The sequence below is a fragment of the Hypanus sabinus genome, chromosome 19 (assembly GCF_030144855.1).
Source record: "Hypanus sabinus isolate sHypSab1 chromosome 19, sHypSab1.hap1, whole genome shotgun sequence".
In the NCBI taxonomy this organism is placed as follows: domain Eukaryota; kingdom Metazoa; phylum Chordata; class Chondrichthyes; order Myliobatiformes; family Dasyatidae; genus Hypanus; species Hypanus sabinus.
The window spans coordinates 74,560,671-74,587,946 of NC_082724.1; the positions used below are offsets into that span (position 1 = coordinate 74,560,671).

General features: G+C 40.3%; 1 protein-coding gene across 6 annotated transcripts; it reads left to right on the forward strand.

Annotated features, from left to right (window-relative positions):
- Positions 1-1,473: 1,473 nt before the first annotated feature.
- si:dkey-19e4.5 (UBA_like_SF and PTH2 domain-containing protein) lies at positions 1,474-22,930 on the forward strand. 6 transcript variants are annotated; one of them, XM_059944782.1, is made up of 7 exons: positions 1,474-1,534; positions 5,115-5,206; positions 7,075-7,140; positions 13,395-13,487; positions 19,849-19,949; positions 21,456-21,570; positions 22,719-22,930. In XM_059944782.1, exons 2-7 carry the CDS (start codon positions 5,129-5,131, stop codon positions 22,803-22,805), a joined length of 540 nt encoding a protein of 179 aa, XP_059800765.1. In that variant the 5' UTR covers positions 1,474-1,534; positions 5,115-5,128; the 3' UTR covers positions 22,806-22,930. The 6 variants fall into 6 exon arrangements, with proteins under 6 accessions (XP_059800765.1, XP_059800763.1, XP_059800766.1 ...); XM_059944780.1 differs by having other exon boundaries at positions 1,497-1,562; XM_059944783.1 differs by lacking the exon at positions 1,474-1,534 and adding an exon at positions 1,546-1,671.
- The last annotated feature ends 4,346 nt before the right edge of the window (positions 22,931-27,276 follow it).

Consider the following 27,276-nt stretch of genomic DNA (forward strand, 5'->3'; position numbering starts at 1 on the left):
GATGAGGACTGGTGTGTGTTTCCTTGACTTCCCCTTCCTGAAGTCCACAGTCACTTCCTTGGTTTTACTGACTTAGAATGCAAAACAGCATTCAGCCCACTGATCTCCTTAACAACATTTCAATTTCTGTCAGCTATACATTGTTATCTGCACGATTTATAGATGGCGTTTGAGCTGTGCGTAGCCAAACAGTCGCGTCAATGCAGAGGGCAGAGCTGTCGCACCCGCATGGCGTGCCAGTGTTGCTTGTGGGGAAGAGAACGTTATTTCCGATCTGCACTGACTATGGTCTCCCAATGAGAAGTCACGACAGAGTCTATGTGGTCAATTAGGTCCATACTGGCTTCTGGAAAAGCTATCCCATTTATTAGTCCCATTCCGGGCACAGCAGTTTACACGGCTGGAGTTCGGAGTTCAATTCTGTCGTCCCCTGGCCATCCTCCCCGTGTTTTGTTTCCTCCCACAGTCTAACGATGTACCAGTAGGTAGATTAATTGGTCATTGTAGATTGTTCCGTGATTAAGCTGGGGTTGATTGGGGGTTGCGAGATGGCGTGGCTCGAAGGGCCTATTCTTCGCTGTATCTGTAAATAAATCATCAGACAATCTCTGCTTATATTTATAAAAGAGTTCAGGTGTCACACCGCAGGGATTCGGGTCAGCTGGCACACTAATCCGAGTTATTCCCCCTGGATTCAGCTCCTCAACCACTTGCGAGATAATTTACAGATGCCGGTGACTTGTCAACCTCCCCATTTTTGGAATGTGAACGGAAAGCAGGGAACGCATATCATCGGGAGGTCGGGGTTGAATCCGGGTCTTTACTCGCTGTACCATTCTGTTGCCTTTTACCTCCTGCAATGCATGCCCATCAATTTCTCATTATTTGTATTTTACAATTAACCTGGACCAAGGGATAATTTAAAGTAGCATATTAAGCTACCAGCATGTCTGTGGCCACAGGAAGAATGAGCGAACTTCCCGCAGGTGTGAGATAGCAACATCGCGACTACAAAACCGTGCCACGCTTTATCCGTCACTTGACATTTATTTTAATCAGATTTAATCCTTCTTTTAGGCCTAAAATTAAAATATTAATTTTTCACATTGAAAGATATTTGATTAATTTTCATGATCATTTAACATTTATTCTCTTGTTAAATTTCCCCACTCCCTTTTTGCTTGCTGTATTTCCCCACTTCAGTTATTCATTACTCACATTACTCTCAGTCGATGCTGCCGAAGCCGCTAAGTTTCTCCAGATTTTTGTGTGCTAAAACAATATTATTGATAGATATATTTAATATCAAATTTATTTACAAAGTCCAAACATGTCCAATTGTTGGAAGGGTGGAAACTACCGGTATTTATTATAAAATGATGTTTAGATTAGGAGAGCGAACCCCCCTATTGATGTTGCATGAGGAAAGGAGCCTTTGTTGGGAACGAGCAGAGTGTGGAACCCTTTGGCTGGGTTGTGCCTCCATTGCCGGATGGATTAAAGACTCGGACTGGAAGCGGACATTATCGTGCAGGCACGCTTCCGTTGTTAACTCTTGAGCTGTTAGTGACCGTGTTCGCGGAGGGTCGGGGGCTGTGGGGATCGTATCGAGAGGATGGGGGCTCGGGCACTGCACGCCAGGAGCGGCTGATAGTAGTGAGGGTGTTAATGGTGGGGCGAACTGCGGTCGTTCCTCCCGGTGCTGACGCATATGTCTTGCTGATCCATATTCTCCTGTTGGAGTCTGATATATTGCACGTGTGCATCCAGAGGAAGGCGCAAAGGGCAAGAAAAGTGTCGGGGAAGGGGGCGGAGGAAGTAAGGAGAAGCCTTATATTGCCTTCTGCAATATAAGCCTTCTGGTGATCTTATAATACGTTATGCCTTTCTGCTGTGGGAGGGGATAATATCTAGAGGGAATTCAGTTTTGAAAAATATTTCACGAGGAAATTGTGGTTCTTAATATTTATAATTATAATTCTTTAAATATTGTCCTGTTAATATTGGAACAAATGTTTTAAAATAATGTTTCCATTGGTGTTGCACACTTCAAGTTTGTTTATTGTCATTCAGCTGTTCATTCCTAAACTACCAAATGAGATAACTTTCCTCCAGATTAAGCTGTACAACACACTACATATAACTCACACAATAACACATAAAGAAATAATACCACAAGTAAATCAACAAATACTATGGTGCATGTACGATACAAGTTAAAAAGTAAACAGTATAATGTAATTGGTGCTTCATACATGATGAGACCTGGGTGGTGGCAGGCAGTTCGGTAGTCTCACAGCTTGGCAGAAGAAGCTGTTCCCCACCTTAACAGTTCTTGTCCCAGTGCTATGGTACCTCCTGTCTGATGGTAGGGGGACAAAGAGACTTTTGTCAGAATGGGAGGAATCATTGACAATGCTAAGGGCCCTGAGCATGCATCAGATGAAGAGAGGCAGTCCCAGCAGTCCTTGCAATTGTTTGTAGGGACTTCTGGTCAGATGCCTTGAAATTCCCGTACCAGACAGCAATGCAACTGGATAGGACACCTCAATGGTGCTGTAAAAACTGATTAAAATGGGAGGGGGTTGGGGTGAGCCTCACTTGCCTTAATCTCCTCCAGAAATGGAGACGCTATTGTGCTTTCTTGACCAAAGAGAAAGGAAGGGGAATCCTACTATCTTTGTGATATGTGATTTTTGAAACCTGTTCCAACTATACACTTGTATACCACCAAACAAAACTCTGGACCAAGGTGCAGAACACTACACAACTCACACATAGCACATAAGATAATATTAACACAAATAAATTAACTACGAAGTGGATTTACAACACAAGTTAATATGCAAGCAGTATAATGCTACTGGTGCTTCATGTGTGCTGACACCTGGGTGGTTGCCAGGAGTTGAGTAGTCTAATAGCCCAGGGGAAGAAGCTGTTTCCCATCCTAACGGTCCTTATCCTAATGCTATGGTACCTCCTGCCTGAAGGAGGGGAGGGGTCAAAAAATTGTTTGATGGTCCCATGATATTAGTAGTATTTTCCAAGTCATTTCAAAGGAGTAGATGTGGATGAATTATCTTAATGTGGGATAGTTATTATAGATCAGCTTTGCACATTTTTGAAGATGCAGTCTTGGTCCAATGTCAAGGAGTTCCTCAATATTTGGGAAGAAATTTCTGCATGCATGAGCTGATGGCTGGGCTCAGTCAATTCAGCACAACCTTAATGCTGCAGAACATTAAGGTTAGCGGAACAATATTAAAGGAAACCTTATGCATCATCCTATGCAACCGATACACAAAATGCTGCAGGAACTCAGCAGGCCAGACAGCATCTATGGAAAAGAGTAGTCGCTTCTCCAGTCCTGCTGAACGGTCTTGGCCCGAAACATTTGCTGTACTTTTTTCTGCAGATGTTGCCTGGCTGACTGAGTTCCTCCAGTATTTTGTGTGTGTTGCTTGGATTTCCATCATCTGCAGATTTTGTCAGTTCTCTTACAGATGGCATAGGAGCAGAATTAGACCATTCAGCCCATTGAGTCTGCTTTGCCATTTCATTATACCTGTCAACCCCATTCTCCTGCCTTCTTCTCGTGACTTGACACCCTTACTAATCAAAAACCTGTCAACCTGTCAAATGTAAGCAATGATTTCACAGATTCATTATGCCTTGGTTAAAAAAAAATCCTCCGTATCTCTGTTCTAAAGGGAGGTCCATCTATTCTGAGACTATGCCCTCTGATCCTAGAATCTCCCACTTTAGGAAATCCACTCTATCTAGGTATTTCAATATTTGATAGGTTTCAATGAGAACTCCCCTCCTCATTCTTCTAAACCCCAGCAAGTACTAGTCCAGAACCATCAAACACACCTCATGTGTTAACCCTTTCATTTCTGGAATCATTCTTGTGAACTCCTCTGGATCCTCCCCAATGCCAGCAATTTTTTTTAGACAATGGACCCAAAACTGCTTGCATGGATAATAGAACAGTCTGCTTGTACACAGCTGGTTACTACTAATAAGAGTATAGCAATAAATCGGTAAAGCTATTCTATTGCTGATTAAGGATAAAGAGTACCTGGATATAACTACTCTGCTCTTGTTTGTTGAATAGATTAGGATCTTTTACTAATGGTACTGCTACAGGTGGGGTGCTTGTTTAATGCCTTGCCTGAACATCTGTACCTCTGCAGTGTGGTATTCCCTTGGTAAAATATTTTTTGGTGATCTAGTCTCCAAGCACACCAAGTCTGAAACTATCAATTGAACTTCAGATGTCATTTTGTATTCTAATATTTGAAATAATAGCTGTAGTCCTAAATATAAATTAATATGGTGGCTTTAATATTAGCTCTGGAATAAAGTGACTGTTGCAAAACTCCTTAGTTATAAGGCAACTAAACAAAATAAAATGCAATTGTCTCCAGGATATGACCAAGAGAACTTAACAGTTCAAGTAGCATCTGAGGAAGCAAAAGGTGTTTGTGGACATTTCGGCTTGAAACCGGTAACAAGATGGAAGTATGATCTCAGCCTGAGACATTGACATTTACCTTTTTCATCCACAGAACCTAATCAAACTGCTAAGTTCTTTCAGCATTTGGTTTTGTGTTCCAGATTCTATCCATTTTTTGTTGCAATGATAGAAAATGGACTTAAATTGGTACTGTGAATGAATTGCCTAAAAAAATAAGTGAATGTTCATTAACCACACATAGTGGCGCACTAAGATAGAGGTTGTGAACCTCCCACAGTCTGTAAATTTGGATTAAGGAGCTAGTAACTGACTATCTTACTTAAGTCCTTTTATGTAGCAAACTGGTCATTACTTTTGTGTTTAATCTCTAAATACAATAAATCAACTTATCTCCCCAATGCCTGAAACCTCAAATTGACAAAAAAATAGATTCCCTGGACTTGCTTCCTCTATAACCTCTGCCTCATACTTGGTCTGTGAATTATGTTGCAGGAGAACTGTTAATTTTAGCCATCTGTGTATGTTCATTTAGTGAAGAATACAATTCATAAGCAGAAGAGGTAGGGACTAGTAGCAACTTGTAATCAGAACTCCATTTATAATTTATTTCATATGGTATATTTAACTTCTGTAGTTTCATGATCAAAGATGGCAGAGACAGAAGTTAATTCGGTGTTTTTACAGCAACTAATGGAGTTGGGTATCTCAGAAGAAAAGGCCAAGGAGGTAGGTGAAACATTTATTGTTATAGCTGAGGAAATGTTAATTTACCCATTTTTTGTGTGTGGCTGAAATCTCTTCCGTTAGAGGTGTCTACACTAAATGTCTTTTGTAGCTCTTTTTATATTCTTCCTTTTCAAATACAGTGGACTCCAGTTAATCGGGACCAGTAAATTTTGGCCAAGTCAAGCAGCTGCTTCAATTACCTTAAGTATCATTGAAATAGTTAAAAAAGGTATAAAGAACACAAACAAATTATGTACTAAAATGAAATTCGGAGCAAATCAGAACACTACTAAAGTACTAGAAAACAGGGCATTATGGACGGAGGAATTCATCCAGTGGATGCAATGAACGAATCAATGCAGATAATGGACTGCCTGCATACAATGCTTTTGACAGTTGCATCCTCCAAATTTTCATTTTCATTGTAACATTCGAGATGATTCTTGATTCCTTTAAATTTTTTTGTAGTTTCTAATTTGTTTAAGTAGTGACATTGTTTCATTTACATTCCCAGCCATTTCTGGTACAGTCTCTGTTAGCATGAATGCTTGAAACCTTGGTGAGCAAAACAGTTTCTGAATTGTCTTAGTGCTTGTTTATCAACTGTCTGACAAAAATTGTTGCTTTTTGAACAAACAAATGCAACTGATGCTATTTAAAAACTGTCCACTTGAATCATGATTTTGTGTATAACAGTTACATAAACACACATGAAATGTTAGTTAGAAACTGTTCTGCATCAGTTCTGTGCCCCAATTAAGTGGTGTAGCGTCCCAAATAAACTAAGGTAATCTTAGCTATTTTCTTAATCAGTTTTTCTTCTTTAAGAGTTGTTTCAAATAAGCAGCAGTCCTGATTAACTGGAATCCACTGCTTTTATTTATTTTTAAATAACTTTTCTTTTCCTGCTTCCCTGTTGCATGGTGTAGGAGAAAGTTTTCTCAGCATGAACTTTATTTTTATCATGCCAACTGTATGTCTATCTCATTTAGGTTGAAATTCATTGAAATTCAAGCATGGTTACTTGGACTAAACATAACATGTAATAACAGTAATGGGTTGTACTTGGCTTTTCAAATTTGGCACGTCTAAGGATGAATTTTGGAATCCATACGTCACTTATCAATCTGTCTCAATACTCCATCCCTCGTCCAGCAGGTTCCATGTGCCCATCCTTTCCTCGAGCCTCTGTCTTACCTTGCCCTCTCACTTCTACATACCGGCTATCTTTTCTGTACATTCTCAGTCCGTACACAGGCTCTAAAATCATCAACCAAACGTTTCCCTCCACAGAAGCTGATGAGTTCCTTAGAAGTTTGATATTTTTTGCACCAGATTTCAGTCTCTTGTGTCTGAATTTCTACCCCCTTGTTCCTGCTTTCCAACCCATGGAAAGTTTACAGAATATCTGGCAAGCTTCTTTTTAATCACATCCTCCTCTTTCCCTACAGAATTCATTGCCAGGGAGAAATTACATTATAATTCCATCATTCTAGAACCTCATTTCTTCCCTGTCCTCCCCCCAACTCTCTCCCCTGAATCTATGCATTCCAATGGCATTATGACCAATAAATGGTTTCATCATTATTCTCTGGCATCAGTTTTCAGCAATTTAATGTCCTCTTTTATTTTCATTTTCAATTTTCAATTTTTATACGATTTCCACCTTTTGCTTAATTTTAACTTTATCTAAAAGGAAATATCTTTGGCTGAATGAAAAGACACAAAATGCAATAATCTTGGCCTTTGTTATAGCCAGTCACTTAGATTATGCTAACGTATTCTATTCATATATCAGGTTGGGTTCTCATTCTGTCAAGGCTGCTCAGTCTTCAATTATCTAATCAATATTTTCTGTCTGGTCACAGGCTCTGATTAAAACTGGCAATCAATCTAGCGATTCTGCTGCTCTGTTTTATTTCAATGGGCTTGAAGTAAGTGTCCTTTTTTTGATGTTTCTCACAGAAATCAGTGATTGTTGATGTACCTCTGCAACAACAGAACACAGCCATGTGCTCAGCATTTTCCAAGGCACTCCTGACTTGTTTTACCTTCCTTGAACCGTTTTTAGCAAAAGAGATATGTTGCAGTCCACTTTTTACATGTTCTGATTTAAGAATTTTTGAGTTCAGAGAAATATTAGATGAAAGAAAACAATGTTTTTGTTTAGATAAATAGCACATTTGTTTTAGTAAATTGGACTTGGCACTTTGTTATGATTTTGAAAGTAATGACATCAATATACAATGTGTATCTTTCCTAAGTGCTACAGAAGAAATCAAGAGGTTGTGACCCATAGCCATTTTTGTTTTCTCGTAACTAAAGAGCAAGTTTCACTGCCAAGATCATTTGTGATTTTAAAAGGGAATACACCACAATATCACTTTTTCTTTAGAGGCGCCCATTTTGGTTTTCATGTACTGCCCTTTCACACACTCAAACCATTACAGTCGACCTTCACTAATCCAATTACCTGTAATCTGGTTCCTTCGATAATCCAGCACTGATTTCAAATTTCCCTGGCCACCATACCAATCTGCTGCGCATTGTTTTGGTTGTGCTAGATTGTTCACGTCTATGCGTGCTCTTGTAAGCACAGACAGGCGATTCTTGCTTGTTTTCCAGCATTTATTAATATTATTTGTGTGAGACGCGGCCGCCTTAGAACATTGCTCAGTTCTGAGTTTATTATTTGCTATGCATGTACCCAATTTGGTAGGAGACTGAAGTCTTAAAAATGTAGAAGACAATGGTATGTTAATGAGAGGTAGCTAAGAGATGTAGATTAGAACGTGATTAAGCCAATTGATAGGAACAATAGGGACGTGTAGTACGTGTAATACGCAACTATAGATCGATTACATATGCTAATGCAACTGGACAAATACTATAAAAAATGCTGTGTCCAGAGATCGGTGGGCAATCAGCGACTAGCTCAATGACTGTCTCAGATTTGATTTGCAAATTAAAGTTTAACCTTTCTTGAAGAATCTTCTGCGTCTCCTGGTCATTTGTGAGGCACGAGAAACCACAACAGACGCGGCCGCCCGGCACCCGCCCATCTCACCCACCAGCACAGGAGAGCTGGCATGCGCTGGGTTGGTCTGCCTTCTCACACGCCTGCCGGCAGTCGTGCACTGCCCTCTGGCGTCACCCAGCTGGCGCTCCGTTCTCTTCTGCCTAGGACCTCAGATCAGACGTGGCGACCCGTTGAATTTAAGCATGTTACTAAGCGGAGGAAAAGAAACTAACAAGGATTCCCTTAGTAACTGCAAGTGAAGAGAGAAGAGTCCAGCGCCAAATCCCTGGCCGCCTGGCGGTTGCATGAAATGTGGCGTATAGAAGACCTCCTTTCTCTGACTTCTGCTTCTGCTCACCCAGATGTGCTGCCACCAACATCAACAGTTTTGAAGAAACCATTGTGCCAGTTTCAGCACCAGTTCCTGATGCTTCACTCAATTTTCAAGCCGAAGATGTTGATGATCCTGACGACCCCACACTTACAGACATGTAACTTTGCCTGAAGGTATATTAAACGTCTCACTTTAGAAGTGGAAGTGCTCAGCTGTTCTGTATAAGTTAATTCCTGTACGTTTACCTGTACCCTTTATTTTATCTGTGCCTGTACAGTATATTACTTTATTAAAATTTCACTTGCTATTCTTTTAATATTTCTGTTTCATTATTACCTAACTGTACTGATTTACATGATATTTTAAAGTTATGATGAGGCAGTTAGCTATTGCTTAATGTGATCCTTTTGTAATTCGGCATTTTCACTAATCCGGCACTCTGCAGGTCCCAATGGGGCCGATTATAGACGGTCGACCTGTATTGAGAAGCTGCTGAATATCAGAATCAGGTTTAATATATCACTGGAGTATGTCATGAAATTTGTTGTTTTGTAGCAGCAGTACATTGCAATACATAATAATTATTATAAATTACAATAAGTATATGTAAAAAATAAAGTGAAATGTTCCAATGTCCTGATAAAGGGTTTTCATGGCTTTTAATCTGAGATTTGCACAAAGTATAATACCCATGGAAGCACAAGGAACCAGGGAAATATAATATCCAGGCTAGTGTTCTGTTGTCTTAGCTCTGAGAACAGTTTGTGAAAACCAAGCAAAGGTGAAGCTATTGCACCAGCTTTCAGGATGTGTACAAGTATTTGTGGCACTAAATTGCAGGGAAGTCTGAAGGCAATGAGGGAAATGAAGCAGACATACATACGCAATACATCGTTATCCTAAGAGTGACGTTTGAATTGGGGAAGTATTTATTTATTTAGAAGTACAGTGTGGAATAGAGTGTTCTGACCCTTCAAGCTGCACTGCCCTGCAATCCCCAACAACCCTGATTTAACCCTAACCTAATCACGGGACAACTTACAATGACCAGTTAACGTACCCGGTACATCTTTGGAAACTGGAACACCCGGAGAAAACTCATGCGGTCCACAGGGAGGACGTACAGACTCCTTACAGTTGACATTGGAATTCGACTCTGAACTCCGATGCCCCAAACTGTAATAGCGTCGTGCTAACCGTTATGCTATCATTTATATATCTTAGTTCAGGATCCTGAAGATAGAGAACCACAGGGATATTGATACCAACTTAAAGTTTTATATGTTTTTTATATAATTTAAGTCACAATGAGCATCACAATCTATGATCTTTCATTGAAACCCTTTTGCTCTGAAGCTGGTGATTTAAGTGTAATTTTCCTTGGCATCATAATATTGTGGCATAAGTACGTGTTTTTTTAATCCCATTCTGCAATGTTAATTTTTTTTATAATTTCTGGTTTTATAGTGTGCTTCAGTGGTATATTGTCTTCATATAATTGTAGGATGTGGGGAATGTACAGCAATTGTATCCAACTTAAATTGAAGCTTATTTTATCCCTGTAGTTTGGACTTTAATTGTTGTATGTCACATTTTGTCAAATGTCATTTCATTACTTTTTTCAACCCTTCCACCACTTAATAATCCTTGTTTGCACTGTCTATATTGTAATTTAAGCAATTTTTATGTCTTGGACTGTACTGTTACAGTAAAACACCAAATTACATGACATATGTCAGTGATAATATACCTGATTCCTTTTTTATTTGGGGTATTAATTTTTTCAACTTTAATTTTATTCTTGCTGCTAGTACCACACAATTGTAACAAGCAATGTAGTCAGGAAAGTCTTTTGACAATGTTTTTAATTCATGTTGAAGCTTTAGCTATTCCAGAAGGTTCAGCCACATTGGTGCCTTCCTTAAATTCTTACTTTCCACAATGTTTATAAGTCATTGTGATCTATACTAATATGTTTTGTGATGTTGCCATTTTGATCCCAATGTGTGCCCAATGTCTTCCTGGCCATTTAAAAAAATGATTTAACATTTAAATGAGGTGAAACCAGATGCGAATCATCCAGTCATATTCCTTTACAGTCAGTGCGTATTTAGAATCTGTTGTTACAAACCACAAACCAAGCCAGGAATCTTGGTGTTGTGATGGACTCAAGCTTAAATTTTAATTGCCACTTTAAGACATTTACAATGTAAGCCCACTACCATCTTAAAAATATAGTGAGAGTTAAAGGGCTTGGGTCTCAGCAAGTTCTAGAAAAACCCATCCATGCATTTAACGGTGTTTTCATAGGTCTTTGTAAAAAATTCCTCAGAACGCTGCTGTTAGAGTCCTCACTGTGACCAAAAAGTAGAACACATCACTCCAGTTCTCAGATCACCACAATGGCTTCCTGTCCATCAGAGGATTTAAAATATTACTATTAGCTTCTAAAGCACTAAATAGTCTAGGGCCAAAATACATCTCCAGTCTCTTGCTACATTATGAACCTTTCTGAGCTCTCAGGCTGTCTGGGCAGGTCTGCTTACCGTCCCCAGGGTCAAAGCTAAACATGCCTAATTGTGGTTTCCCTTCTGCCGTCATCAATGATGCCGTCACCCGCATCTCCTCCATTTCCTGCACTTTGGCCCTCACCCCATCCTCCCATCACCACAACAGGGACTGCGTTCCCCTTGTCTTCACCTACCACCCCACCAGCCTCCAGATCCAGCATATTATCCTCCGCAACTTCCACCACCTTCAACAGGACCCCACCACTAAGCACATCTTTCCCTCTCTACCCCTCTCTGCTTTTCGCAGGGATCGTTCCCTCCGTGACTGCCTGGTCCACACGTCCCTCCCTACAGATCTCCCATCTGGTACTTATCCCTGCAGGCGCAAGTGTTACACCTGTCCCTACTCCTCCTCTCTTACCACCATTCAGGGGCCCAAACAGTCCTTCCAGGTGAGGCAACACTTCACTTGTGAGTCTGTTGGGGTAAGTCTGTTGCATCCTGTGCTCCCGGTGTGGCCTCCTCTACATCAGCAAGACCCAACGCAGATTGGGGGATCGCTTCGTCGAGCACCTCCGCTCCGTCCGCCACAACAGACAGGATCTCCCGGTTGCCACCCACTTCAACTCTGCTTCACATTCCCATTCGGATATGTCCATACATGGCCTCCTCTACTGCCATGATGAGACCAAACTCAGGCTGAAGGAGCAACACCTCATATACCGTCTGGGTAGTCTCCAGCCCCTTGGTATGAACATCGAATTCTCCAACTTCTGGTAATTCCCTCCCTCTCCCTTCCACCATCCCACTTTCACTCTGCCTCCTCTTCCAGCTGCCTATCACCTCTCTCATGATTCTGCCTTCTTCCACTACCCATAGTGCTTTCCCCTTTCATTCCTTCTTTACCTCACCTGCCTATCCCCTCCCCCACCCCTTGATCTTTCCTCTGATTGGTTTTTCACCTGGCACCTACCAGCCTCCCCCCCACCTTCTTTATAGGGCCCCTGCCCCCTCCTTCTTCAGTCCTGATGAAGGGTCTCGGCCCAAAATGTTGACTGTTCATTTTCACGAATGCTGTCCGACCTGCTGAGTTCATCCAGCTTGTTTGTATGTCTTGATTTGACCACAGCATCTGCAGTGTACTTTGCATTTACTAAACATGGTGAAGCGGCTTTTAGTTACTATGCTCCACATATCTGGAATAACCTACCAGAGGATCTGAAGTCTGCCCCAACTTTAAACTCTTTTAAATCGAGGTTTAATTTTTTTTCTTTTTGCTGTAGTTTTTAATTATAATTTCCTGCACTGTAACTTTTATTTATCGTATCTATTTTTGTGTGATTTTATTGTCTTACATATTGTCTGAATTTTGATGTTTGATTTTTATATCTTGTTCTATGTATGTAAAGCACTTTGAACTGCCTTGTGTTTGAAAAATGCTATACAAATAAATTTGCTTACAGTCTGTCATGAATGCACAAAGGAAACAATAGAAATAATAATAATATTAATAATAGAAATTGCTGTAAACATTTATTAAGTCACATAACAATTGTGGACAGAAAAGAGTTAATGCTTCAGGACTGATCTTTCTGCTTTTTTAAAACAAAAAGATGCACTTTGTACTAAAATATACTTTTTCTAATTGTGTTTTTTCTTTTAAAAAATTACATATAATTTATATTTAATTAGTTTTTCTTGTGAATGCTGCTTATATGTGCTTTGTACCTGTGATGCTGTTGTAAGATTTTCATTGCACCTGTGCACACATATACTTAATGTGGATACCAATAAACTTGACTTTGAATTTGCTGTTTTCTCTTCTAAGTGTCTTTCTCAGTAGCATTTATTAATTTATTAGAACATGCATTTTTCTTTTGCTCCCTGCTTAAGAACTGAGTCCAAGACAAAGCTCTTGATGTCTCAGGACTGGATGACTAGCTGTGAATCATTTGCCTGCTGGGCTCCTGGTTGATCTAGCTAGACCACCATGCTGTGAATCCTTCTCAGCATCTGATGTGTAAATACCTACCAGAATGCGATAATGATACAAGTTCTGCACCTCATTGTTAAGATAATAGCCTCAATAACTACTTCATTTCATTTGTGACAGCTGATCCCCTACTCAAATAGCTGCAGCCTTTTGCTTGTTATTTTTTTCCTGGTTTGCTGTAAAAACCCAGTGATATTTTTGTTAGCATTTATAATTCAAAGCAAATATCCCTTCAAGTTCATGGTCAAAATTGCAAATCTTCAATTGATGCATGTGAAAATTTAATTGCCAGAGGTTTCAATTCATCTGCTTTTCTACACTTTAATTTCTAGATGTTTCCTGGGCTTGACGTTCATGAGTCTTTGAACAAAGAGTACAAGATGGTGCTTGTTGTGAACATGGAATTAACCATGGGAATCGGAAAGGTATTGTGGTTATGACGATTCCAAATTAAAGACATAGACAAATTAACTTGCAATTGAAAATCTTAATGTTGTATATATAAACTACAATTATCATTTATATTTAAATTGCTATTTAATCTTTAGATGAGACTTTGGGGAAATCATTATTGGATTTGTCTCTTTGGAGTCAGTGTTATAGAAGTGATGATGAATTCATTGTGTCTGTCACACGTTGTCTTGGGAAGATGCAGAAGGATTGGAACTTTTTGTATTCATCTCATCTACCTGCAGATAAAATAGTGGCTTTTGTTGGTTATGAGTGTTATGGTCTGGTTAAAATAATATTCTTTTATGATGCAAGTACCTTACCACTAGTGAACAGGAAAGGTGGAGAGAACGTTTGGGAAATCGTGCCGACTGGCAAGCCTTTTCCCAAGCAGTCCAACCTGCAAACCAGGTAAATGCCATAAGGAATGCCCTACGTCTGGTAGACGTTACTAAGGTCCTCAAGTGCCGTCCAAAGGTAGGGGAGGACGGTAGTGACTTTTGGGAACGATTCTGCTCCCACTATGCCACCTACACTGGGGATACTGCCTATAATGCTGGTACTGCCTCCTCCAGTTTAACACACTGATTTTGCAGTGCCTCCCTGAGGACATCTCTAAGGCATTCAGAATTAATTATATGAATAGGCCCGATAAGAATAAGCAATCAATGAAAAGGGCAGTCACACATTTCTGGAACCACGGCTGGGATTCTAAGCCAACCAGAGTAAAACAAGAGATGATGCAATGACCTCCCGCATCTCAAAGAAAGGAACCAAACAATGCAGGATACCAAATGGAACTGCATCAACTTTAGAGACCTCCTGTATCACGCAGCGTAACTTTGACTTATCAAATGACTCAATGACACTCAGTGGCCTGATGGGACAGGAGAAATCCTACCCACTCACTGTCCCACTGTGGGCAGGATAAGGAACAACAGGGTGCCATCCAATTTGCTATGACACAGGATTTAGGGGTAAATCTCACCGGGTGGGATCTCATGTGCTCTACACCTCCTCACCCAATGTTTGGACGGGGGGAATCACTGTCTGCATCCCAGAACCGCAGAAGGTTTTCTGGATCCACCACCCACCCAGTGGTGGTCTCTCGATATAACATGAGAAGACCTGTCACCCCCTGACCCCCACGTAACCTTAGTGTATGACCCCTCAGGAAACTCTAGAGAACTAAAGGCCATTTATCCCCTTTTCTTGGAAACTCCATTCCCATAACCATTTTCAGGCTTGTCGAAGGGGAGGAGGGTTCTGCCTTATTAGCCAAGGTGCCTGAGGAAATATGGAACCAATTGGGGTTGGTCTCCCCCCATGTGACCCTCACGGTTGCAGAGGGGCATAGGCCCAAGGAGCTGGGGTTCCTGGCCCACCAATTGCAGGATAAAGCTAACCTGGCACTGGTGGGCGTTCCACAGATCTTGCCTGATGGCACCCTCACTTTCTACCTTTACCATCCCAGGATGCCCAAGGCACCACCAACCTCACCACATGCCGACCAATGAATCCACAGCAGACTTTGGGCTGCTTCAAAGACGGAAGTGAGCCTCACATCGGTCCCTCCTGTGAAGATAGGTGTTCGACCAGGGGCTCAGATGCCATCTATTCCCCAGTATCCCCCCTCAAACATTGTGGAGACCATTCTTGAACTACCATTCTACCATTTCCTACACTAATTGCTTACAATATTTGTTTATCCTTGTCTTTACCGAGTTTCCTCTGTGCATGGTTTCCCGTTATTTAAAAGAACTGTGTTCTGTTGTATTCTTTCAGCACTGAGTAACCTGCACTTGCTAAATTATACTCGACTAGAATTTCTGTTTTCATTAGTGTTTGGAAATTAGTTCATTTTGGTTATTCACATGTAAAAATTAATAAGTTTTTAGTATATGTACTACTTAGTGAAAATGCACACATCCAAATTAAAGTTATTAATATTCATTCATTGCTGGAGTAAAATTGTACTTTATCCAGTTGCCAACATAACCAGTGGTTCGATTTTTTTTTTGCACTTTATTTTATTTCAGAAACAATCCACATGTGAAACAAGCAGAATTAGTGATACACGCTTACTGAAATTATATAAAATTGCAACATGTCCATTTTTTTGCTGATGTTTTTAAGATTGATCTCTTCATATAGTTGAAAATGTTGAGTAGATGGACTCAGATTTGCAGTCATTTTGTTTTCAGCAGACCAGCTTTAGTTTTGATCCAGGGCACCCCAATCTTCATTTTTCTCAGATGTGCCATTTGCATCTCTTGCCTCTTTTTCTTTAGTTATTCTTGGCTTAGATGAGTGGTCCATTGCTTTCGGTTCCACTTGACCCTGTAAATTTTTGTAAGTGACAATCCTTTCTTCAAGCTGTGTCTTTACATTTATTAGTTCCTGATATTTGATTATGTGAAGATCTTTCCTTTTCTCCGTCCCTTAATCCACGCTTTTGTCTGGAAAGTTCTTTGTCCTTTTCTAACAGCAAGTTCTTCATTAGTTCATTTTTTAAAAATCAGCTTATTTATCTCTTTACGATAGCATTCTTGACTCTGCTTGGCAGTTTCCGATGCCCTAGTGCTGACTTCCTCAAACTTCTGCTTACATTTGTGCATATCCTCTTCATATCTCTTAGCAAGCTGTTTACGTTCAGCATGGATGTCTTTAAGAACTTGTTCTAGATCTGCCTGGCGTGTGTCTTCCTGTTCAGCTGTGTTATTTACTTTCTCCCAATATAGATGGTTCTGATCAGATATGTCTCGTAATTCAGAGATCTGTATTTTTCTAAGCTTAATCTGAAGTTGATCAACATTGGCTTCATCAGTTTTCTTTCTTAAATCTTCATAATCCTTTTCAGCTTCCTGTCTTAATTGAATTTCTTCTTCTAATCTTTGCTTGTAGTTTTCGTCGTCTGCCTTGAGGCAGCTGGCCTCCTCCAGCAGGCTCAGCTTTTGGAAGGTACCCGCAGATGAGCCAGGTCTGTCTTGCAGGCTGGCGATAGTGCTGTGAAGGTCTTCATTCCACTGTTCGTCTGCTGTGACTAACCCTAACCCATACTCCCAATGTCCCTACTTATATAGCTCGGGTAAACGCTGACGTCACAATTGCCCTTTCTTCCTGAAAATGTGGGTTTGGGTATTTGATCCTCAAATAAAATTTTCCGCGTGGGAATTTAAACTGGAGGTGGCAGTGTTGCTTTTTTTACACACGAGCCATCAACCCGGCACAGATGGAGAGCGCACTTGGGGAGCACGCAGTCTGTCACTGGATCGAACTCAGGAACCTCCATTCTCAAGCCTAGCGCTGATCTCACTGCGCCACCAGCCGACCTACATGTGCGGCTGAGCTGGGCCTATTCCCCACTGTATCTTAGTCGGGGCCGGATTAAGCTAGTGCGAGGCCTGTAGCATATATTATAAAGGGGCTCTAAATTTTAAAAACACATAAGTGTTAAAACATCAATTATTTACTTGCACAGTAAAGTAATTCTATTTTTTCATTTGCTACACAGCCAGATAATATGACAAATATCTGACACTTCAGTAATAGTGTTACATATATGTAGGTATCAATTTCAAATGTCAAAAGTAATAGAACTACAAGTTAGAAGTTACATTTTCTAGATTTAGCATGAGCAAATTAGTTGATGATACTGGAAATGTCTATTTCACGCAGACATTCATGTTCAATGCTCATTAGAGAGAGATTGTTCAATTTGTTTTGACCCATGGTGCTCCTTAGTTCATTTTTAAAATATTCTGTCAACTTACGTATTGGTCTCTTTCTTCCTTCGCTTTACGTTTTGCACTTCCAGAACAATAATGATGTCCAATATCTCTGGCTCTATTGCTCATTGCTATCTGCATTAATGAAATATGCATTTAAAAACAAATAGTTTATGTTACAAAAGCTAAGTAGCGGTATCAACAAAGGCTAGTGAACAATAGCAAATTTATGTGATTGTTGTGGCTATGAGCACATGTGGATCACATGCACTCAACAACCAAATGGGAATGGTATTCTGAAAATGATCTGTTTAGTTGCTTATTGAAACTCATTTCAATTGGGAAATACAGGTTGAAACTCACAGTCTGATCCGACCATGTATCTTCCTGAGCTGATTTGGACAACCTAAAATCAGGAAAAAAATGAGGTATCATGAACTGGGTCTCATAAAACTGTTGAGTCACACGCTCACCACAGCAGCACACCCTCCCCCAGCGTAACAGCGCACGCTGCAGCGGCTTGGGAGAGTGGGAGATAGCACAAAGGTCACTACGACACAGCAAGGAGCCAACACACGCCTGCACACACATACCATGGGAGAGTGGGAGATAGCACCACAACACAGCAAGGAGCCAACACACGCCTGCACACATACCATGGAGCATGCAGCTCCCCCGACATGAAAACAACAGCATTGCCAGATCGTTGTGAAAATACGGTGATGCAGCTTGCAAGCATTTGGTGCCCGCCCTCGAAAATGCAGGGCCCATAGCATATACTACTTTTGCTACTAGGTTAATCCGGCACTGATCTCAATAAATAATTTATTATCTTTTCACTATCTTCTATAATTTACATTTGAGTTGTCTTGATGTGGGGATTGTGGTGGGTCAGCCATGGGTATCCTAGGACTACAGGGGCTTAGTGGCGTCCTTACCATGAATGGGTTGTTTGAAGACCTTTCTCATTTCAGAGACAAAGGAGGAACAAAACTCCGGTCGGTTATCCCCTATCATGGTGGCCTATGCCAAGGCATCCCCTCATAACAGCCCCATGATATACACGATCTTTGATCTACCCAAAGTGCACGTACATGGCTGTAGCTCAAAGACCAAGAAGCATTGTAATAAGAAGGCCTGGCACCTCCCTAGGTCGCCAGCATAGGGTTCTCGAGGGGATTGTGTTGCTGATCCCAGGGGCGTAGCCATCCCAGGCTGTGTGGTTTGGGCAGTCAGGGTTCTTGGAGGGGACGGAGTAAGGGAAGCAGATATCCAGTCTACCTGCTGACTGACCTTCCTCGCATTCGTGGATAGCATATGAAGGTTTTCCATGACCTCTCTGAGCAGTTGGTCTTGGGTGCCCAGTAGGTAGTCTTGGCTGGCAAGGACCTGTTGCACGGGGTCTGTGTCACTGGGTTCATTCTTGGCCAGTTCGTTCTGTTGCGAGGATGTGGCTGGGGTTGAACCCAAGTGCCGGACACAGGCGCGGAGACAGAGTTGGGAGGTGTTAGCACCTTAGCGAGCATGGAATGGGTATCCAGGAGAGTCTCTACGCAGAGACAAGGTTCACGTAGAGAATCCAGGAAACGATGCGGAACTTAGAACTGACAGTCCTAAAGAACCATGAAACGAGGCTATTCATACAAGAGTCGACCAACGAACTGGCAGCTCCTTGTTGTGATTCCAGGGTTTTTATCCTGCATTTACTGATGGAAGGCAGGTGTGTGTAATTAGTGGAACTGGGAACAACTGGGAATTAGACGAGGGGATTGAGGCCCAATTACTGAGGTAATAGCCAGGTGGGAAATTGCCAGATGGGACCATGAGACACATCTCCGGGACAGTTTCTTCGCTGTTTGTAATGGACCTGCCAGTTTGCCCGAAACGTCGACTGTACTTCTTCCTATATAGATGCTGCCTGGCCTGCTGCGTTCCACCAGCACTTTGTGTATGTTGGGCAAATGTTACTGTTCGGTGCTGAGACACAGAGCCAACTGCCTCTCTGACCGCGGCTTCTGTACGTCCGTGACCGCCGCACTGGCACTCCCCTGAAATAATCTCTATTCTGAGCAGTTTGGATATATGCATTTCTGCTCTAGAAATGGATGAGGTATTGAAGTCTCATTTGGTGCCTCAAACCAAGACCTTAAGATATTTTAGAAATAGCCTCACTGGTTCATTTCTTCTCATTAACAAGGTGAAATGGGTTTAAGATTCTGTTACAAAATACCATCTAAACACCATTCCTTCAGTGTGGCCAGGTTAATCTCCAGGAACTCCCAATTCTGCCATGAAAATCCCTTCACCACAATGATTGTGGTGACAAAAGAATTCCCACTGCTCCATAGGTAGTCAGTAATCTTAGGTCTTGTACGAAAGCAAAGAACACATTCAACAGAATTATTTAAAATAATAATGGATAACCAGAGTTGTGAAAATGATCACCCACTATAATTCAGATCTTTGAGGAAATGCAGAAGGGGTAGTTCAAAGCCCAACCTTGCTTGATTTTTTTGTAAACAATACTTAACCAGGTAGAATGTTTTTGAATAGTTTCAATTTTGTATTCGATGTTTAAATATTAACTGTCCTATTCAAAAATTTGCAGGTTGCAGCACAGGTGGCCCATGGTGCTTTGGGCTTGTATCAAATAATGATGGAAGAATCAGTCAGTTGGCAGCAGATGTTGAGAATATGGAATGACGATGGGTAAGTACTGCCAGTATGATCTTATCACAGGGTTGTTATATGTGCACTTGTGTAGAAATTACTGTGTATAATAACTTAAATGGGAAGGCGATAATGTGAAATAAAGATGCCCTGGTGAAAGGTCTCAGCCCAAAATGTCTTTATTCCTTTGCATTGATGTTGCCTGACATGTGAGTTCCTTGTGTGTGTTACTCTGGAATTCTAGCAATTGCAGAATCTCTTATGAGACTGTAAAATATGATTGTTTTAATAAATGCTGAACTGAAAATGTACTATCAAGTTGCGGTAAGATATGAATCGGGTTGGAACAAACAATCTGTAAAACTAAATATATGTCTAGAGCTTGGGATGCGCAAAATATCATTTAAATTGTATTGCCTGGTTCACAATAAATCCAAATTGAGCTCTCTTCCATTATTAATGCAGGCTTCTGCATCTGTCACTAGAGGGCTCTTTGAAATAATTGAAACCAATAAAAAGCAAGGCAAATGGCAGACATCAGTCTCAAATGTTGATGGGAACTTGCCTAAACTCTGTCAGATTTCCATTTATTTTGTACAAATTAAATTCATGTCGTTTCATGCTGGTGTTGCAGTTATTGACTAAACACTGCACCTTTTTTTTTTGTGATTGATTTCAAGAGACAGTGAACTAACAAAATGTTCCATAACACCACAGCTGCTTTGTTATATACAAGTCAGGAGAGAAGTTGTAGATTCCTCCTTCATAATTTGTTACTCTGGTGTGATCCTACCTGAATTTCAGTGACTAGTTATTCTGTGGGATTTTAATTTTAATCATTTTCTTTGAAAGGAAAAAAATCTGACATTACCTCAGATGGGGCCTGAACAAAATTTGCTTAATAATCAGGTTAACAAAGGTCAAGGAAGGCTGACTGAGGATACCAGGCAGTATCTATAAATAATGACTATAATAAAACTCCTTTAAATTATATACACCACGACTTTGTGCTATGTAAATTTTGCTTAAGATGTAGATTTAACACACTTTTCAGATTTTAGTTTTTAATCGCTGGAATTTTATTTTAATTCTGCAAAAGAGGAACTTTATCCCTAGTGTTATGCTTAAATCTTTCCCGTTAAGTGATGCTTATTTGTTGACAAGATAATACAAGACTCTCATTTTAAGAGATGTCCTGGAATAAATAAATTTACCATAGTGCACTGTTGGGCTGGTTAATGCTGCTAGCTGCTCAATATGGGGATATGTGAGGATGATATTAGAAACAAACAAAATGGGACTTCTTTATAGTTCTCTTAAGTAACATTTTCTTATTTCACGTTTGTTTTGCTACAATAAATTAACATATCCATAAATTGAACAGAGTACTGGGAACTGAGAATAAACAAGAATATTTTGTATTACTTTCTGTCATTGAAAATATTAGAAGGCTGAAAGTGACTGTCATTGTGTCTAAATAACATACATTTTTCTTCCCCTAAAGACTCTTTCCACTTAAAAAAATTTGATTATCTACATTTTTAGAGCCAAAAAGATTATATTGAAGGGATTGAGCACTGAGCACCTTCTAGAGTTACAAGAATTGGCTTGTCAACTGAAACTTCCAAATTACTTGGTGCAAGATGCAGGAAGAACCCAGGTAAATATTAATTTCCTTTTGAACTTAAAAATACCTCTTAGCTATAAATAACACACTTGGGATTGAACATTAGTTTCTTCTTATGCATTTTTATGTGGATACTAATTAAAACTGTAGAATGATTCCACTTTTGTGAGGATCTCTTTTTGACATTTGAGCCTGAAAAGTGAGTGAGGTTTTTCATAACTGAAGGATCCCTCACAGGTCAGCTGCTGCCTGAAAAGGAACACCCACTACAAACATTCCAGAATGAGAATCAGCTTGTGGATGAATGACTCTTCAGATTTTCTAAAAATGCCTACACTGCTATTAAAATGTTATACCTGTACTGCAGTAATATTTACTTTGGGATTGGGCTTGATTTTCTTTGGTTGGCAGAACTGATTACTGATTTTTAACCACCACCTAAGCTTGCTTCCCAGTGTTGACCATTAATGCAAGATCAGATTAATGAAGAGGCCCATGAATACAGAAGGGCAGATTAATAAGGTGCTTAGGTATAAAGGATAATTCCTCTTAATGGCCCCAGTATATAATTTTAGAACAGAGAAATGTAGAAATCATACAAATGCAGAAATGTTAGCTGAGGCTGCAGTGAATTAACTGAATGCATTACTGGTCCCATTACAAGGAGGTGACAGAACCAGAGAGGGTTTAGAGAAAAGTAATGAGAATGTAAGGGATTTGGAAGTTTAGACTTGAGGAAAGACCTATAAAACTAGATGTTTTCTTTACGGTATTGTGATATTTTATTTGCATATATAAAATTGTGTACTCAATATGGAGTGACTGGCTTTTTTGACCAGCAAAACCAGCAATTACAGGGCATTGTTTTAAATTAATAATTTTCTTCACCCATGGATTGGGGCCAATTTGGAATGCATTGCATTAAAGGGTGGTGGTGTAGAAATCTTCATTGTAACCAGGTAAGCATTTGAATTAACAGACAGAAAGTAGGATTATTTCAATTACAATAAAAGGGGGAAGAAAATTATTACCATTTACACTGTGAATTTTTGTGATTGTATACTGGGGGTGATAAGGTAAAATGGAATCTTAATCTCAGGTTAACAAGAAAACTGCTTCTAATTTCAAATTGGTATTTTCATGTTTTCATGATGAATAATATATATATTTTTGAACTCAAGATTGCAGCTGGATCCCGCACTGTCCTGGCAGTCATGGGGGAAGAGAAGTTGGTCAATCAGGTCACAGGGAGTCTTCCACTGTTGTGATATTAACAACTAATATCGGCTTCGGCAGAGGTGTCACTGAAGGAATACTGAAAGAGACATTAACTTGTACTTGCTGAATAAATGTACTTGTACATTTATTGATATAAATTTGATTCTTAAGTATTCTTATCATTGTTGTGCCTTTAAACTTGAAGGTTAAGATTCTTCCTTCCAAGAAAATATCAACTTCTGGTTTAGTAATAGTTGCTTTCTGTTTCAGTATACTGTACTTTTTCAAAGTCATTTGGACTGAATAATATTTGGGACAAAGGACATTTGTGAAGGTAAAGGAACTGACATTTGTCAAGCAGCTGGAACTGTCTTTCATAGATATAGGCAATAATAGCAGATTAATGGCTAAGTTTCTGAATAGATGGTGATCTACTTAAGGTGGTTCTGAATTTTTTTGTGCTGAATTAGGATGTTCAAGCTTAATAGTTAAGGATGTGCAAAATTAGGAATAGGGTAAAATAACAACTCACATGAATGAAAGAAAATGGCCCTTAGTGTTCCCTGCAAAATATGGGCATTGTATAAGCAACCATTTATTGAATGACCATTTATTCTGATCCAGTTAAATGACAAATTAACTGGCACTTCTCATTCTGGTCAAAGCTAGTGTTTTGGATTTAGTCTATGACGTTTTATTTATTAGTTACTAAAATGTTTCTGAGGTATTCTCTCCTCCGGTGACAAGATGTATTCGACTGAAATGTTATTTGTTGCTATGCTACACATCTTTATAAATTCCATTTTTGACAATTTGCATTTTAAACATGCATCTCACGTTGTTGTAAACAGCAACACTACGTTGCATTTGGCTTACATTGCAACTTTAGGAAGAAGTGAAGGTCACACAGATTCTTGACTAACTTTATAAAATATTATTAGTTTTGAGAATACAGCTCAGAATTCCAGAAACCAGTCATAACGAACTAATGTGAAATCATCTTGTGTGGTTGAGTATGACAGAGGTCAGTGTATTGTAAAGCTATGGTATTAAAACTGTCATGTAAGTACATTGATAATGATTTATGGTTGTATAAGTGACCCTCAGTGGAATGTATAACAGAGGCCCTTTTCATCCAGTCTATTTTTTACGTGAAAACAAATTAAACCTTAACTTTGCACCTTTTCAACCATCTCTAAATGAACAGTCCCCTACTTATTAATAATGGCAAATAAAAAAATGAATTTGCGTAGTTTTATAACTGTCAGTGATAAAGATTTTTTGTTAGTCAGATGATGGCATACCCTTTGTAAGCTTATGTCCATTTGAGAGGAGCAAATATGATCTTACTGTAGTGACCAGTTAGTCCTGAACCATGCAGTGAATTTGTAACAGGCTTGAAAAAGCATTCACTAAACCAAAATGTTAATTAAATTATAACAGATTTTGCAGTTTCAAATCCACAAGCGATTCTGCAGATGCTGGATCTCTGGAGCTACACACACAAAATATTGGAGGAACTCAGCAAGTCATACTGCAATTATGGAGGGGAATAAATCGTCTTTGCCCAAAACTACTGACTGTTTATATCCTCAATGGTTGCTTCCTGACTAGCTGAGTTCCTCCAGCATTTTGCGTCCATTATTGCTGAAATTGTCTTGGTTAACATGCTCAGTATAATTGGCAACCACTCAGTTTATAATGGTATACTTTGCTTAATAAGTACAATTAAAACTGCTACAGGACAGTGCTCTCTCCTAGTGATGCAGATATAGACTGGATTTGCAACTAAATGCCACTGTGCAGATAGTGTCAGGGCTTCTCAACCCATTTCAATTGAGTGGCTCCTTGTGCTGGTCCACTCTGTTCCTCATACGCAACACTATCATACGATGAACAAAAATCGACAGAACTATCACAAAAGCACTTAAGATAACATCAGCCTTTATTTGGGGGGGGGGAGAGCATGTATTATATATGCTGTGAACAGTAATCTATGCAAACAGAAGAACTGTGATGCTTATAATGTATGGGAAAATACTTAACAATTGTCCCTGTTTTTTAATTTCACTTGGTGACAATGTACACCTCTTTATGGGGTTCATGACCATGATTGTTGTGGCAATCTGTTCCACTAATGGCCATAAGTCTCAAATCATTAAACATAGGGGAAGAGTCAGTAGCAGAGAGTACCCCTGTGGCTGTACCCCTCGACAATAAGTATTCCTGTTTGAGCACTGTTGGGGGGGACAACCTACCTGGGGGAAGGGGCAGTGGCCGTGCCTTTGGCACAGAGTCTGTCCCTGTGGCTCAGAAGGGTAGGGAAGGGAAGAGGAAGGCAGTAGTGTCAGGTGGTCAGACAGGCAATTCTGTGGAAAGAAACTCGGTAGTTTGCCTCCCAGGTGCCAGGGTCTGGGATGTCTCTGATCACGTCCAAGATATCCTGCGGTGGGAGGGACAGAGGTCGTGGTACATATTGGTACCAATGATTTAGGTAGGGAAAGGGAAGAGGTCCCGAAAAATGACTACAGGGAGTTAGGAAGGAAGTTGAGAAGCATGAGTGCAAAGGTAGTAATCTCGGGATTACTGCCTGTGCTACACGACAGTGAGAATAGGAATAGGATGAGGTGGAGGATAAATGCTTGGCCGAGGGATTGGAACGGGGGCAGGGATTCAGATTTCTGGATCATTGGGACCTCTTCTGGGGCAGGTGTGACCTGCACAAAAAGGATGGGTTGCACTTGAATTCCAGGGTGACCAATATCCTGGCGGGGAGGTTTGCTCAGGCTACTGGGGAGAGTTTAAACTAGAATTGTTGGTGGGGAGGGTGGGAACTGAACTGAAGAGACTGGGGAAGAGGAGGTTAGCTCACAAATAAAGAAAGCTTGTAGATAGTGCGAGAGGGAGGATAGGCAGGTGATAGAGAAGGGACGCAGTCAGACCGAAGGCTTGAGATGTGTCTATTTTAACGCAAGGAGTGTTGTGAACAAAGTGGATGAGCTTAGAGCATGGATCAGTACTTGGAGATATGATGTGGTGGCCGTTACAGAGACTTGGATGGCTCAGGGACAGAATTGGTTACTTCAAGTGCCGGGTTTTAGATATTTCAGAAAGGACAGGGAGGGAGGCAAAACAGGTGGGGGTGTGGCACTGTTGATCAGAGATAGTGTCACAGCTGCAGAAAAGGTGGTCGCCATGGAGGGATTGTCTACGGAGTCTCTGTGGGTGGAGGTCAGGAACAGGAAGGGGTCAATAACTTTACTGGGTGTTTTTTATAGGCCACCTAATAGTAACATGGATATCGAGGAGCAGATAGGAAAACAGATCCTGGAAAGGTGTAATAATAACAGAGTTGTCGTGATGGAAGAGTTTAATTTCCCAAATAGCAATTGGCATCTCCCTAGAGCGGGGGGTTTAGATGGGGTGGTGTTTGTTAGGTGTGTTCAGGAAGCTATCTTGACACAGTATGAGAAGTATAAGCCAGTATAAGCCTACAAGAGGAGAGGCTGTACTTGATTTGGTATTGGGAAATGAACCTGGTCAGGGTGTCATATCTCTCAATGGGAGAGCATTTTGGAAATAATGATCATAATTCTATCTCCTTTACAATAGCATTGGAGAGAGATAGGAACAGACAAGTTAGCAAAGCGTTTAATTGAAATAAGGGGGATTTATGAGGCTATCAGGCAGGAAATTGGAGGCTTAAATTGGAAACAGATGTTCTCAGGGAAAAATATGTAAGAAATGTGGCAAATATTCAGAGGATATTTGTGTAGATTTCTGTATAGATACGTTCCAATGAGACAGTGAAGTTATGGTAGGGTACAGGAACCATGGTGTACAAAGGCTGTAATAAATCTAGTCAGGAAGAAAAGAAAAGCTTACAAAAGGTTCAGAGAGCTAGGTAATGTTAGAGACCTAGAAGATTATAAGGCTACTAGGAAGGAGCTTAAGAAGGAAATGAGAAGAGCCAGAAGGCACCATGAGAAAGCCTTGGCAGGCAGAATTAAGGAAAACCCCAAGGCATTCTACAAGAATGTGAAGAGCAAGAGGATAAGACGAGAAAGAATAGGACCTATCAAGTGTGACAGTGGGAAAGCGTGTATAGAACCGGAGGAAATACTTAAGTATTTACTATGGAAAACGATCTTAGTAATTGTTGTGATGAATTGTAGCAGACTGAAAAGCTTGAGCATGTAGATGTTAAGAAGGAGGATGTGCTGGAGCTTTTGGAAAGCATCAAGTTGGGTAAGTCACTGGGATTGAATGAAATGTACCCTAGGATACTGTGGGAGGCGAGGGAGGAGATTGCTGAGCCTCTGGCGATAATCATTGCATCATCAAAGGGGAAGGGAGTGGTTCCGGAGGATTGGAAGGTTGCGGATGTTGTTTCTTTATTCAAGAAAGGGAGTAGATATAGACCAGTGAGTCTTACCTCAGTGGTCGTAAGTTGATGGAGAAGATCCTGAGAGGCAGGATTTATGAACATTTGGAGAGGTATAATAAGATTTGTAGTAGTCA

What these genes read in the sequence shown, in the direction of transcription:
- si:dkey-19e4.5 (XM_059944782.1), top strand. Translation starts at nt 5,129, where the DNA reads ATGGCAGAGACAGAAGTTAATTCGGTGTTTTTACAGCAACTAATGGAG. An exon ending in CAGAAGAAAAGGCCAAGGAG is followed by an intron (nt 5,207 to 7,074) that starts GTAGGTGAAACA and finishes GTCTGGTCACAG; the next exon opens with GCTCTGATTAAAACTGGCAA. An exon ending in TTTATTTCAATGGGCTTGAA is followed by an intron (nt 7,141 to 13,394) that starts GTAAGTGTCCTT and finishes TTTAATTTCTAG; the next exon opens with ATGTTTCCTGGGCTTGACGT.